Source organism: Pholis gunnellus (genome assembly GCF_910591455.1).
Source record: "Pholis gunnellus genome assembly, chromosome: 7".
NCBI classification, from domain to species: Eukaryota; Metazoa; Chordata; class Actinopteri; order Perciformes; family Pholidae; genus Pholis; species Pholis gunnellus.
The window spans coordinates 1244973-1259801 of NC_136533.1; the positions used below are offsets into that span (position 1 = coordinate 1244973).

General features: G+C 42.3%; 1 protein-coding gene across 1 annotated transcript; it reads left to right on the forward strand.

Annotated features, from left to right (window-relative positions):
- The first annotated feature begins 2192 nt into the window (after nt 1-2192).
- On the forward strand, nt 2193-14526 carry LOC306698937 (uncharacterized protein). The gene is made up of 4 exons (XM_079163438.1): nt 2193-2290; nt 5602-6989; nt 12732-12741; nt 12968-14526. Exons 2-4 carry the CDS (start codon nt 5611-5613, stop codon nt 14483-14485), a joined length of 2907 nt encoding a protein of 968 aa, XP_079019564.1. The 5' UTR covers nt 2193-2290; nt 5602-5610; the 3' UTR covers nt 14486-14526.
- The last annotated feature ends 303 nt before the right edge of the window (nt 14527-14829 follow it).

The following is a 14829-nucleotide window of genomic DNA, read 5'->3' on the forward strand; positions in this document are numbered from 1 at the left end:
TTAAGTAAAAACACTTTAACTTTAAGCTAAAGTTTCATCGTGTCTCCATCTGCAGAGGGACTGGCAGCCAATAAGATGACTGTGTGATCAGCCTGGACGTTTATTTGGCCACCAGGGGGCAGAAGACGTCCACACCTCTGGTACACACATCAGCACTTCAGTTCGTTAAACGCGCAACATTTTCCACCACTAGAGGTCTCTCAATCAAAACAATAACAAAAGACGTAGTTTGGTGACGTGGTGAAGCAGCACGGGATCATGGGAGTTGTTGTCTTCACAGCAGGATTCTTTCAGTGTTTGAAAACCAATTAAACACCGCTGAGATCTAAAATGTGTATCGTAAAAATGTGGCTTAAAACGTCGGTTTACGACAGACAACCACAACGCTGACGTAGTGCTGTGCGATATGACCAAAAATGCATATCACGGTATTTTGCATAACTTCGACGGTACCACGGTATATCACGGTATTCTTTTCAATCTCATATATCTTACCATATGGCCAAGTGTGCGGGAGAGAAAAACTTTTATTTCAATGTTTCCGCAGCACTGGTTTGTGAATACGGTCTTTTCAGCAATTTCAATTGTTAAAATCGACCAGAGATATTTGACTTTCAAAAATAGATTCTCATGAGATCTGCTCTATAATGTCTTTCCTTGTCTCTCCTCCCTGTGTCACGGTGTGGGTACATCTCACTGGAGTAAGGAAACGTTTCAGAATACCCTTATTTGATTGGCTAAACTGCATCACGTGACGTGATTTACAACGCATTGGTCGGCGTTTTTCCTGCACCGCTTAACAAGCGCCGTAAATGCTGGAAAGGAGCGTGAATGAGTGCGCTGCATAAGGCAAAGGCCCGCAACCCACTGAAAACGGGTCCGCGGCGACCCACCAGTTGAGAATCTCTGGTCTGCAGGATCGTGACGAGCGGTGAACAGCTGTTCGTGTGGCGTGTCTTCCGCTTTCCTTTACCTACATTCCCCTGGGTCCTAAGTCCCTCCCTTTACAGCGTCTTATCACCCTCTATATACCAACGTACATCTATTACAAATGCCACACATATTAAACGTAATCAGCGTTGCATATGTGTCAAACTCTGTCGGTGCATCTCCGGTCTGTCTATGTTCATCCTGCATCAATCTGTTCTGTTCTTTAATGTAACGTTGTGCACGTGATGAGCCTCTCCCAGCTGTTAGCAGACTGTTGTGCTAGCAGGCGAGTGAGCTGTACCCAGCATGCAGTTCGGCGGTGAAATTTTATAAATGTACAATTATTAGTGTAACAAATTGTTTCTGTGTCACAAACTGTTGTGTCGTGGTGTTTTGCCCTGTTAAATAGCGTTAGTTGTGGGTTATTCATTGTTGTGTTATAAAGTTAGAACCATGATCAAGGGTCCCTCTCAATACAGTTCATAGAACTAGCTCCGACTGTGACGCAAGCCGCGGCGAACAATGAATTTTGCCAACTGCTGAAGATTGACAGTTGTTGATAAGCTGTGCTCCGGTATGACGGTATACGGGGGAAATTAATACCGGTATACCGGGTTGGTATACCGCCCAGCACTACCTCCTCCTCCAGGAGCAGAGCTTCTCCTCTCTGCTGGAGACCCAGGACGTATTGCTGGACCAGCTGGAAGGGAGGCAAAGGGAGAACCAGAACCAGGGCTGAGAGGAGCAGACTGTCAGACCTGCTGCAGTAACATGAGCGGATTTCTGAAGGGACTCTGGTGCTCAGAGACACTACAGCTTTAGACCACAGGGGGCGACAGAACCAACACAAAGTTAAAGTTCCTCATAGTAAAACTCAGCCTAAAGTTGTTTGTTTTATGTTGTAGCTTATCTAGTTCTATACAACATCTAAATACTTCTGTGTAAATCCTGTCCAGATCATCAACCTTTATGTGTTTTTAAGCTAACTACGTAAAAATATACACTATTACACACATGTGGCCAAGGTGCAAGACGCCACCCAGGCTGAGCTGGACCCTCCTGCTGTCAATGGTGGAGGACACTTAGTCCGTCTACTAAAGCAGGCTAGCTTTGAAAGGAAACGAGCCTTGTTCCCCTGAGACGTACAGTATGTCGGGTTAGACACGCCCAGAGAGTGAGGCGGGAACAACATGGGATGCTAATGTCCAGTCTGATTCACTGAGAGGAGGAGCAACTTCACCTTTCCTCAAATCAAAGTGAAAGTTAGTCTGAGCAACAGCAGAGCTGCAGTCGAGACAAGTCTCTCTGTTCGTCTCTAAAGAAACATTCACCTGAATCCAGCAGAGTCTCTGACTAACTGGTGAGTACACTGTTCAACAGACTCTTCATGTTTGGTCCTCGTTTAGTTCAAACCAGGATCCAGAACAAAGACAACACACCAGCTCTCGCATCAGTCGCCGCCATGTTTGTTCAAATAAAATCTTCACCGGCACGCAATGCATCTCGGGATGTGCTGGGCCGCGAAGGATACATCAGATGTATCCTTCAAATCTGGGGTCTGAAGGCTGCATTCGTCGGCTGCATTCGAAGGAGTCTTCGACAAACATGCGAATTGGGACAGCCTAGTCGCCGCGCTGTGGCATAACCGGTCTACGAACGCAGTCTCCGAAGGATGCAGCCCCTGAATTGGGACATAGCTCGTGCGCACAGAGCAACTTCCTTCATTTAGCTCGGACAGCCGCCTTCAAAATAAAAGCATTTCGTCTTGAAACAGACAAAAATCATGTAACAAGGGCAACAAATTGATTGCTAAACACGAATTGGGTTACTGAGTTTAGTTTATTGATTTTGCACAATTTAAACAATAACAATAAACAAGCATAACAAAGATAAATAATATCACAGAGCAGGAAGAGGCAAAAAGCCAACTGGGCTTATTTGAAGCCTCCACCGATATGATATTAAAATGTGACAATATTACAGAGAACATAAATGAATATGCATAAGATCAGACTACGTACAATATTATTGACGAGATGTTTTTACCAGACACGAAACATGACAACAAATCGATACATTACAAACAACAAAATATAATGTAGTTGTGTTGAGTGTTTAAATGTTAAAAATGTTTAACCTTTGAAACATATATTTTACTCTAATAACAATATAAGCAGCAGAGTAGCAGTATTATTAGGGCCCGAGCCACCGACAACGTCGGGCCAGCGAAGGCCCTATTGTTATTCTAGGCGTCCATGTTTTTCTGCCCAGGAAGGGGCTTTTTGGGGATACTTGCCATGCATGAACACTCACCATATTTTGCAGACGTGTCAGGTCTGGCGAAAATAAAGGTGTGATATAGGTGTCATATTTGTGTGTAAAAAAATGGCTCTCTAGCGCCCCCTACAAGGCAGACCGGCGACGCCCCTCGGCCAGTTTGTCCGATTGACTTGAAATTCAACACACATGTCCAAATCCGCTAGATCCCAAAAGGACGCCTAGAAAAATGTTCCGCCATTTTGAATTTAGTGAAAAACACATCTTTGCGAACTCCTCCTACACGCTGGCTCCGATTGCTACCAAATTTGCTGCGGATCATTATTGGATATAGATCACTCAGAACTATCAAAAGCTTTTTTATATCTCTTTGCGTTGAGAAGATATGGACCAATGAACTTCCTATGGGCGTGGCTTAATATCAATACACATAACTTCTTAACCATTTGTCGAAAATTCACGAAACTTTCAGCATTTGTGCACATCACATCCTGTAACATAGCCTGAGATTTTTTTTGCATTCAACCAATAGGGGGCGCTACAGTAAACCCGCAAAGTTGTGTTTTTTGGCACATTTTCCATTTTTCAGCCTTAGTACTTTAACGAACTCCTCCTACAGATTTTATGCGATCAACTTCAAATTTGTTCAGGATGCTCTTAAGACCTTTGTGATTAAAAATTATTAAAAGCTAGAGTTTTCGTCAAAGAACCTTGACGTGGCGTGGCGGCCATTTTACCTCATTGGGCATGACAAATTAAGTTGTTATAACTCCAAGGTACATTATCCAATCCGCACAAGACTTCTTATGCATGATGCCACTTCAAGCCTAAACATAGATCAATTGAAATAAATTAAATAACTCATAGCGCCACCTACTGGCAAAAGCAAATGTCATATTTTATACTTTTATTTACTCCTCCTAGCCAGTTCAAAAGAGCAGCACCGGGGCTACGCTTGACGTACATGTATGAAACTTGGTCAGAACATGTATCACATAGAGACCTACAAATAAGGCTCTTGGGACCATGCTCTTAACTGTACCGGAAGTCGGCCATTTTGATTTTTATGTCATTTTTTGATCAATGTCGGCCTATTTCTAGTCACTATACTTTAACGAACTCCTCCTAGGGACTTTGTCAGATCCACTTCAAATTTTGTCAGTACAATCTCAAGACCATTGTGATTAAAAATTATAAAAAGCTTTACTTTTGACAGAATTGCTTAGCCGTAATGGGCAGCTACTTTACGTGATTTCCCATGCAAAAAACTAATGTAACTCAACTGGACTTGTTCCAAACGGTCCCAAACTTCACATGCTTGATAACACTCATGGCCTGAGGATGTCTACAAGCTAATTTTCACTAGAACTCACAGCGCCACCTGCTGGCGAAAGATACTCTGCGTTTTCTGACAAACACCATCCGATTTACATGACTTTTACACAATGTGGTTTACATTTGACATAGAGCAACATAATGCATGTTTGCACGTGTTCCATAGAGCCAGGCAGCGGATACAGGAAGCATTGGACTATTTGCAAAGCATCATTTCCAGCAGGACTAAAAACGTCTCACTCGCGGACGCGACGGTCGCAGACGTTCTCGCCCGCCCTGCCCGGAGTCCCGCCGGCACCCCCGACGCGCCGGGGGAGGCGAGGGCCCGTTCATCGCTGCTCGCAGCTTTAATTATTATTATTATTATTATATTATTTAATGTGTGATGTGACAGTAATGGAGGGATCACTCTGTGTTTTGGGGGATTTATTCTTATTTAAATTATATAAACTAGAACCAGATGTGTTGGGATGTTTTCACTGCAATGCTGAAGACATCAGATCGGTTTATCATTGTTTTATTTATGTATTTAGTTTATTCTATTATTAGAATAACTAACAAGCAGCTAAGAGTCAAATGCTACAGTCATAAAAGAGACAGACATGAATGCATGATGTTAGTGACTCTAGTGATGTCATCTCTTCCAACCTTCCTGTTGTCATGACATCATCCCAGACAGGTGCTCAGACCAGGTGTGAACATTTAGAAAATATGCAACTCAACCGTATACTACTTACTGTGTACTTCTACTTCAGACGGATGAGTTGTAGTACGACGTTTACCTGGAAATGTTACTGTTACATTGAAGATTCAGATTTGACTAAAAAAATATAACAATTAAACTATGATGCAATAATATTCATTAAACTATCCAACATCTGATTAGAATTTAAACCTCCACCTTGAACTGACGTTAAGTACATTTAAGTACATTGTGCTGATGAAGACTCTCTTTCACTCTTCACTTCATTTGAATGCAGGACTTTTACTGTGATAATAGATTTACTGTTAATTAATAAATGAATAACAGTTTTATTTTTGCCACACACTTGTCCTCAGAGTGTAGATATGTCTGCTGCTGGAGAAGTTCCCTGTGACGTCTGCACTGGAACCAAACGGAAGGCCTTGAAGTCCTGCCCGGTGTGTCAGGACTCCTACTGTGAGACTCACCTGGAGCCTCATCTGACAAGATCAGGTCTGAAAAGACATAAGCTGATCGACCTTGTGGAGAACCTGGAAGGCAGGATGTGTACGAAGCACAACAAACTGCTGGAGGTGTTCTGTAAGACCGACCAGATGTGTGTCTGCATGCTCTGCACTGTTTTAGACCACAAGAACCATGATGTTGTTCCTCTGAAAGAAGGATATGAAGGAAAGAAGGCCGAGCTGGGGAAGACTGAGGCTGAAATTCAGCAGATGATCCAGAAGAGACGACTGAAGATTCAGGAGATCAAACACTCAGTGGAGCTCAGTGAGGACGATGCAGACAGCGAGATAGCGGTTGGTGTTCAGGTCTTCACCGCTCTGAAGGAGTCTGTTGAGAGAAGCCAGGCCGAGCTCATCGACACGATCAAAGAGAAGCAGAGAAAGACAAAGAAACAGGCTGAAGGCTTCATCAAAGAGCTGGAACAGGAAATCTCTGAGCTGAAGAAGAGAAGCACTGAGGTGGAGCAGCTCTCACACTCTGAAGACCACCTCCACCTCCTCCAGAGCTTCAGGACCCTAAACACTGCTCCACCCACCAAGGACTGGACAGGAGTCAGAGTCAGTCCACCTTCATATGAGGAGACTGTGAGGAGAGCTTTAGATCAGCTGGGGGAGACGCTCAGTAAACAGATGGAGATGCTGATCACTGAGGTCGAGCTGAAGAGGGTCCAGCAGTCTGCAGTGGATGTGACACTTGATCCTGATACAGCACAGATCAACATCATCCTGTCTGATGATGGAAAACAAGTTAAACATGGTAATAAATGGAATGATCGACCAAACAATCCAAAGAGATTTTTTACTGGTCATATTGTTTTAGCAAAGCAGAGTTTCTCTTCAGGAAGATTTTACTACGAGGTTCAGGTTAAAGAGAAGCATGAGTGGTCTTTAGGAGTGGTCAGAGAGTCCGTCGACAGGAAGGAAAAAAACAAAGAGAGCCCTCAGAATGGTTACTGGACGATAAGTTGTTCGTGGAGAAATGTGTACAAAGCTCTTCATGACCCTCCAGCCCCTCTCTCTCTGGAGTCTCTTCCTCAGAAGGTGGGGGTGTTTGTGGATTATGAGGAGGGTCTGGTCTCCTTTTATGACGTTGATGCTGCAGCTCTGATCCACTCCTTTACTGGCTGCTGCTTCACTGAGAAACTCTACCCATTCTTCTGTCCTGGTTTTGATTGGGCACATAAGTGGAATGTGTTTAATAACTCTGCTCCTCTGATCATCTCTCCTGTCAGTCACACTGAGTAGAACAACCATTTGATTTTCAACAGAAAGATCATTTAATGATCTAATGTAGATTCATTGATGATGTACAATTTATACATTATTGGGTTTTTCTCAGATTCTGATCAGTGTTTTTGTCCCTGTTTTTTTCTGTAATTGTTGTTCTTTGATGTGTCACATTGCTTCTTACTACTACAACACAGATGTCAGTCGTTGGGTTCGTAGAGACTTTCCAGAGGTCCCCGATGTACACAGTGATTCACACGTAGTGTTGTGCTGCAGGGCTTAATGCATAAAGTCACATACACATACAGACATATAACCTTTTTCTCCTTTTTTGATATTTGACCATAATCAATTATTGCTTAGGACTGTGGCTTCTACCTCGAGACGCGGTGGAAGTCCACACCCTTGCTGAAGGGTACATATATATAAGTTTACTCTGTATTTAACCTACGCTGGGAAAAGAGTGTATCTTGTTACTATATCATTTATATTTGTTGTGATATCATGTATCCATTGTAACCTGTTGAGAATACGATGTTGTATCTATCAGATACTTTGTATTGTTGTCAACCAGTGAGCAAGTGTGCCATACGTCCTGAACACCAGCCGAGGTCGGTGTGTTAGAGTTAGAAGCAGGGGGGGAATTATCATGCCCCGAGGGGGGGGGCTATAGATTTCCCTGGTTTTGCGAAGCTGGCTATAAAATCCCTCGATCTTTGACGATCGTGGCGGTAGTTGGGGGGAAACCTATCAGGTGTGGATTAAAAGTAGATTTATCAAATCTCTGGACTTTTGGAGAAACGCTTGCTCACTGGATTAAAGTGTTTTTATTATTTTTCTTAATTGTTGGAATCCTTCTGTGGATTACCTTTTCTCTGTATTGGAACTAAAAAGAAATCTATTCTGAATTGGATTAAATAAATCGAGTGGAAACTTTACATTTTTCTGTTATCATTACATTATTCTGTATATTATGACAGAATACCAGAATCTAAACAGAGGGGTCTCCTGTTAGGAGGAGCTCAGCCTCTGGGGTGAGTTGCAGGACATCACATCACAGCAACGCTACTGACACACAAATCAAAACACTCACACACTCACATCCGTTCTGACAGTAAGAGAGAATCAGGGAAACTCCCGCCCCAAGCCGGCCATAAACAACCGTGAGCTTCATATCTGTTGGTCTCTACGCACGAGTATAAAATATATCGTTCAATAGACTGTTATCCGATCACTATATCAAGGTGTAGATAAAGAAAGTTGAGGAAATAAAAATCAAGTCAAATGTGTTGCGGTCAAGAAAATGAAGTGAACAAAAACGTATTTGAGTTGTTCATGATCTCTATTATGTGTGGCTTTGTAGCACAAAGGCAGTAAAACTGCCTGTGTCAAAGCACACTGTATATAATCCATCGGGCTTTCCTGCGGAATTTTCTAGTAATAATAATAAATCTTTATCCAGAAAGTTTGCCGTGCTTCTCCTCACACAGCTTTGCCAACACCTGCACAAAAAATACATCAAAACGTGCGGCCTGATCGGGAATCGTGTGCAATGACTTTTCTCAGAGATTTGCCCAGCGGTTTTCCCGAAAATCCCGAAAAACTGAGCAAAGTTTCTCCATTCACTTGAATGGGGTTTCGTCGTGAAGAGAGCTAAAAAAACACTTAACTTTGGGCCCATATTGAGTAGCCATACTTTAACGTAGAAAAATGATTCAAAGTTTAAAACATAGACAAAATGCTGGACTTTATTGAGCCAAATGGACATTTTGATAGCTAGCACAGTTTTAAGTCACAGATTAAGTTTCAGGAACATTTTGGGTCCATTTTATAATGGGTGTGTATTGCACGGAATGTTCAGCGCTAGAGTGATGATATAACTGTCAGAGTGGAGCGGAGCAGGAAAATATTCTGTGATTTTTCCAAACAAATTGCTCCAGCTCCCACAATTCTTACTCTTTAAACACAATTTTTGGCCAAAAAGCTTGGAAATGTTGTGCTGTCGCACACAGATGTCTGTGGAATCCAACAGATTTACACATTTGGCTCAAAGAGCCGCAGAGCGACATGAACTCCAACCAACTGCTCCATTAGACTCCATGTTAAATCTGACTCATTTCTCAAAGAAAGCAGACGGTACCTGCTTTTTGTTTAAAGGAGGCAGGAGTTTTGTTCAAAATCACTGTTTACTGTAACGTTTCTTAATCAGTCCTCCTGTCTGTCTGTCGGTAGGTACTTTGTTGTTGATTAATATCAAGTTGAATAAAACAATGTTATTAATCACCTCAGAATCATGTTGAGCTGACGAGCTCCAGCACAACATCCCGTATTAGATGGTTGGTAGTGTAACATAATGTAGTGTTTTATCACGTTAAACCAGAACTACTAGTTCGTAGAGAATGAGTGAGATGTGAGGGCGCCCTCTAGAGGAGCTCATAACAAACTGCAGCCTGTGTTCATATGAAGACATGCTCTCGTGTCTCTGTGTTCCAACACATGGAGAATATCAACAACTCATATGTGACCCACTGAGCTCAGACTCTGCAGTCTGAGAGGTTCTTAGTTAGTACAGAACAATAAGTGAAATCATTGAAGCATGAAACATGAATAAGACAGAAACAGGAAAAACACGAACACATATTTACCGTTAACACAATAAGTTCATACTAGACCTCTGGTGCTGCAAACTGCTCATAACTTCTTCACCAGTCTGATTGATACAGAAACGAATAAACTCTTATTCTCTCTTTCAAATGTCTTCACTTAAGGATTTTAAACATATTGCATAGAAATAAAAAAGATAAATATAAAACATATTTTCCTAAAATACGCTATTTTACTTTCAAGAGCTCTTATTTCTAGTTTAACGTTTCAAACCTCTACATGTCAGAGAAGCCTACTTGTCCAGCTGACGGAAGCTTTTCTTTACTTTATTCTCCTGTAATGATCAGAAATGTTTCACTTCAAAGAACAGATGGTGAACAGTTTGTGAAGATTACAGGATGAACAGTGAGCTGAACATTGCAGTGATTGAGGGAGAGTAAATGTTCTCCTGTCTGTTTGTAGCTGTGTGTTCTTCTGGCTGCTGTATACTTCAGTAGGAAAGGAAGAATAAACTACAACGTCAGGGTGTTTCACAAAGAGGCAGTAAAAGCTCCTTCACAGAGCTTCACTGAGAGGAGGAGCAACTCTGAAAGAGGAGAGCTGCAGACTCACTTCTCCTGAAGTGAAAGTGAAAGTTAGTCTGAGCGACAGCAGAGCTGCAGTCGAGACAAGTCTCTCTGTTTCTCTCTAAAGAAACATTCACCTGAATCCAGCAGAGTCTCTGACTAACTGGTGAGTACACTGTTCTACAGACTCTTCATGTTTGGTCCTCGTTTAGTTCAAACCAGGATCCAGAACAAAGACAACACACCAGAGAAACTAGGCCTGCTAACAGCTAACTAGCCTTTAGCTTAAACTCCCTTTGTATTGTAGAATATACAGAAAGTATATGTCCTATAATAGGAAATAGCCTTGAACTTTAAAGAAGTTGTGTTTCACATTCTGAGCATTGTTTTAGCATCAAACATATATTGTCTCTGTGAAGTTATAGAGGACTAATGTCCACCTGGTTAGAGATTAAAGTCTCTGTGTGTGTGTGTGTGTGTGTGTGTGTGTGTGTGTGTGTGTGTGTGTGTGTGTGGTGTCAGAGCTTCTCCAGTCTTTGTTGACACAGCCACCCGGCCGCGTGCCTTTTAGTGCATGTGAGCGTGCATGTTGGTTAGCTCCAGGCTATTTTTTTTTTTTTGCGCTACCATCCCAAAAAAATAATTTACACAGCTCTGAAGTCAATCAGAAATTCTAAATTCTTATAGTCATTATTTTGTGCATAAAAAAGGAAATAAAAGATTTTATTTGTATTGATTGAAACACATCTCATCATTATTATTTATACTGATGTATAATAATGTGCTTAGAGCTCGTGTTAGAAGTTCAACAGCTCATAATTCATCTCTAATATCTGTTTTATATTCATGTGAAAACATCTCCTTCAAACTACTGGATTTATTCTAGTTTATCACCAAAACTACATTTTACAGATTACACGTGAACACATCATGATGATGTTATAATTCATCTTCACTGCTTTGTCTCAGCCAGCAGAGAATTTACAAGAACAAACAAACAAACATTTAGGGCCTGAGTCCACGTCGTCTTCTTCTGGCAGAAAAGCGTTTGCAGGTCGCTCGGTATGACATCATATCACCACTTTATCCTCAGTTGTAAGGTCGACTAACATCGCTCCTTTGCTGTGGGGGCAGAATATTTCGTTACATAAAAAAACATCCTTTTTAAATACAGTTTGACTTTTGGACTCAAGTCACAGAAGTCAGAAACAATCCTCCTCGGCCACCACTGGAATCTAATTGTACAAACAGTATAATACTGATAATATTAGAGGACCCTGGTCTTTATCTGCACCTGTGTCAGTGGCGGATGGTCAATAGAGGGCCATGGGGCCTGACCCCACCTTGAGCCCCGAAAAAACGCAATTTGGCCCCACCGAGGCGGGTCTATGAAGCAGTTTAGCCAATTGCTGATTCAAGATAGAAATGAGTGACATACAATTTAGCCAATCAGCGTCCTCAAATAGATTCAGAGTGGGGCCAAAACGTTTTGGCCCCACTAGCTGCGCGTTCTCGTCAGGAGAAGTCTCTACAGGCGAGCGTGAGCGCCAGCGCCAGCACTACTCCTCCAAGACCCGTCTGAGAGGAGAAGTTTGAGGAGAAACTTCAGGCCAAAGAGCTGATCCCAGATCAGCCTGACCTCACAATCACACAGCAGACTAGCAGGAAAGGGAAGCAGAACATGAAGCTTCTTTACTAGCTGCACCAGACAGGTTTGGCTAGCTGGATGATGTCATGCTAATAACTTATTTAGCTTTTTAAAACAACGGGTACAGATCCAGCACGGACAGTTAGGGAGTGAGGGATGAGGAGGTAAGGAAACATGAGAACACCAGGGTAGGGAGTGAGGGATGAGGAGGTAAGGAAACATGAGAACACCAGGGCACACATGAGAACTCTGTCAAGCTACATATTAGGCAAAGTGAACATCTTTTCTTCTATATAGTTTCATGACAACTTGGTCATGGAGGCATCAACATTTAATTGAGATGGTAAATTAACAGTGAAAACTCATCATCGCTTATATCTATAAGCGTGTGTTTTATAGTATTCTGAATATTATTATATGATATATATTATACTGTATATATATATATATATATATTATACTAAATTGCCTGCGAAGGTGACTAAAATAAGACGTCCTGGCGTGTTTATCAAGGTGTTATTTACTGCTTTTTTTTGTGTTGGAATAAATGTTGAATATTTAACTGCAAAGTAGTAATGCGTGTTTGATACCTTAATTTTTTTGCATTAAATCGTACTGGAATGTTTGCTGACATTGATTGAATGGCCCTAGAACATGTTCCACCAGCCGCCACTGACCTGTGTAGAAACACTGTGTTTAAACACAATGAATAGACACACTAAACAAAAAGCTCCGCAGCATTCAAATATTGATATTCATAGTTTAGATAGTTTAGATTATATGTCGCTGTCCATTGACGGCGGTTGCTGAATTAATGTTGCCCTGACATGTTGTGAAAGGAGGGAAGGGATTCTTGGCTGGTGGACCCGCTGCCTCCACCGTCCCCCAATCTTCTCCTCACACCTCATTTTAAGACCAGCATGCCCACGGGCGCACAGATGGGCGCAAGTACTTACACAATGTGGGCGCTGGGCATGAAAATGACAACTGTGTCGAGAGGAAACTTGCAATGAGATGCTCTGCACTTTGAACAGAGAAGGTGGTTTTTCTTGGGTGCAATATCCCAACAGCAATAATGATGATTTTCCTTATAATCTACTGATCCTAGTTTGATTTCATTAAGCAAACAATCAAAAGTTATGTAATAACAGTTTTGTACTCTTGTTGTCCTCAGAGTGTAGATATGTCTGCTGCCAGCTGTCTGCTGACTGAAGATCAGTTTCTGTGCTCCATCTGTCTGGATGTGTTCACTGATCCAGTCAGCACATCATGTGGACACAACTTCTGCAAAACCTGCATCACTGAACACTGGGATGTTGATGCCCCGTATCAATGTCCCAACTGTAAAGAGGTTTTTAACAGCAGACCTGAGTTACGAGTCAATACTTTCATCTCTGAGGTGGCTGCTCAGTTCAGACAGTCAGCTCAACAGAAAGCCAGCAGCAGCAGCTCAGAGCAACAAGCTGCCAAACCAGGAGAAGTTCCCTGTGACGTCTGCACTGGAACCAAACTGAAGCCCTGGATGCTCTACCTGTTGGGTCTGATGTGTGTTTTCATCCTCTGGATAGTTTCAGACCACAAAACACAGGTTGTTGTTCTACTGAAAGAAGAATACGAGGGAACGAAGGCCGAGCTGGAGAGGACGAAGACTGAAATCCAGCAGATGCTCCAGGAGAGAGAAATAAAGATTCAGGAGATCAAACACTCAGTGGAGCTCAGTGAGGAAGATGCAGACAGAGAGATAGCAGATGGTGTTCAGGTCTTCACCGCTCTGAAGGAGTCTGTTGAGAGAAGCCAGGCCGAGCTCATCTACACGATCAAAGAGAAGCAGAGAAAGACAGAGAAACAGGCTGAAGGCTTCATCAAAGAGCTGGAACAGGAAATCTCTGAGCTGAAGAAGAGAAGCACTGAGGTGGAGCAGCTCTCACGCTCTGAAGACCACCTCCACCTCCTCCAGAGCTTCAGGACCCTGAACACTGCTCCACCCACCAAGGACTGGACAGGAGTCAGATTCAGTCCACCTTCACATGAGGGGACTGTGAGGAGAGCTGTGAATCAGCTGGAGGAGATGCTTAATGAAGAGATAAATGATCTGCTTTTCGTCGAGCTGAAGAGGGTCCAGCAGTCTGCAGTGGATGTGACACTTGATCCTGATACAGCTCATCCCACCCTTGTCCTGTCTGATGATGGAAAACAAGTACATGATGGTGACGAATGGACATATCACCCAGATAACCCAGAGAGATTTGATACTCATACTATTGTCTTAGCAAAGCAGAGTTTCTCTTCAGGAAGATTTTACTTCGAGGTTCAGGTTAAAGAGAAGAAGAAGTGGGAGTTAGGAGTGGCCAGAGAGTCGATCAACAGGAAGGGACAAATCGCACTGACTCCTCAGAATGGTTACTGGACGATATGTTTGAGGAATAAGAATGAGTACATAGCTCTTGCTGACCCTCAAGTCCGTCTCTCTCTGAAGTCTCAGCCTCAGAAGGTGGGGGTGTTTGTGGATTATGAGGAGGGTCTGGTCTCCTTTTATGACGTTGATGCTGCAGCTCTGATCTACTCCTTTACTGGCTGCTGCTTCACTGAGAAACTCTACCCACTCTTTAGTCCTGGTGTTTATTTTTATGATGTTTATAATGTTAACTTTGCCCCATTAATCATCTCTCCTGTCAATCACTCTGCACAGTAATACATTTGATTTTCTCGATTCACTTTCATGTAATAAATGTATGTTTGAATGACGGCGTATACATGTGCTGTTTTTATAAGATTCTTATCACTGCTTTCTTTTCTTATGTTCAGCCCCTGGTTTGAATTTGTAGTCTTTGTTTTGGCAGTGTAGTTGTACTCTCTGATGGAGTGAGATTAGACTCTGGTTCTGATCCAAGTACCAGAGATAACTATGCCGTACAGTTTCACCTGTTTGACACTTTATTTGATTTAACGCTATACTTTAAAGATATGCGTGGTTCACTTTTCTCTGCTGGGTATGTTAACTGGATATCTCTTCAGGTCATCATGAATAATACACAT

Bases quoted from the DNA above. Each gene is read 5' to 3' on its own strand.
- LOC306698937 (XM_079163438.1), top strand. From the start codon at position 5,611: ATGTCTGCTGCTGGAGAAGTTCCCTGTGACGTCTGCACTGGAACCAAA.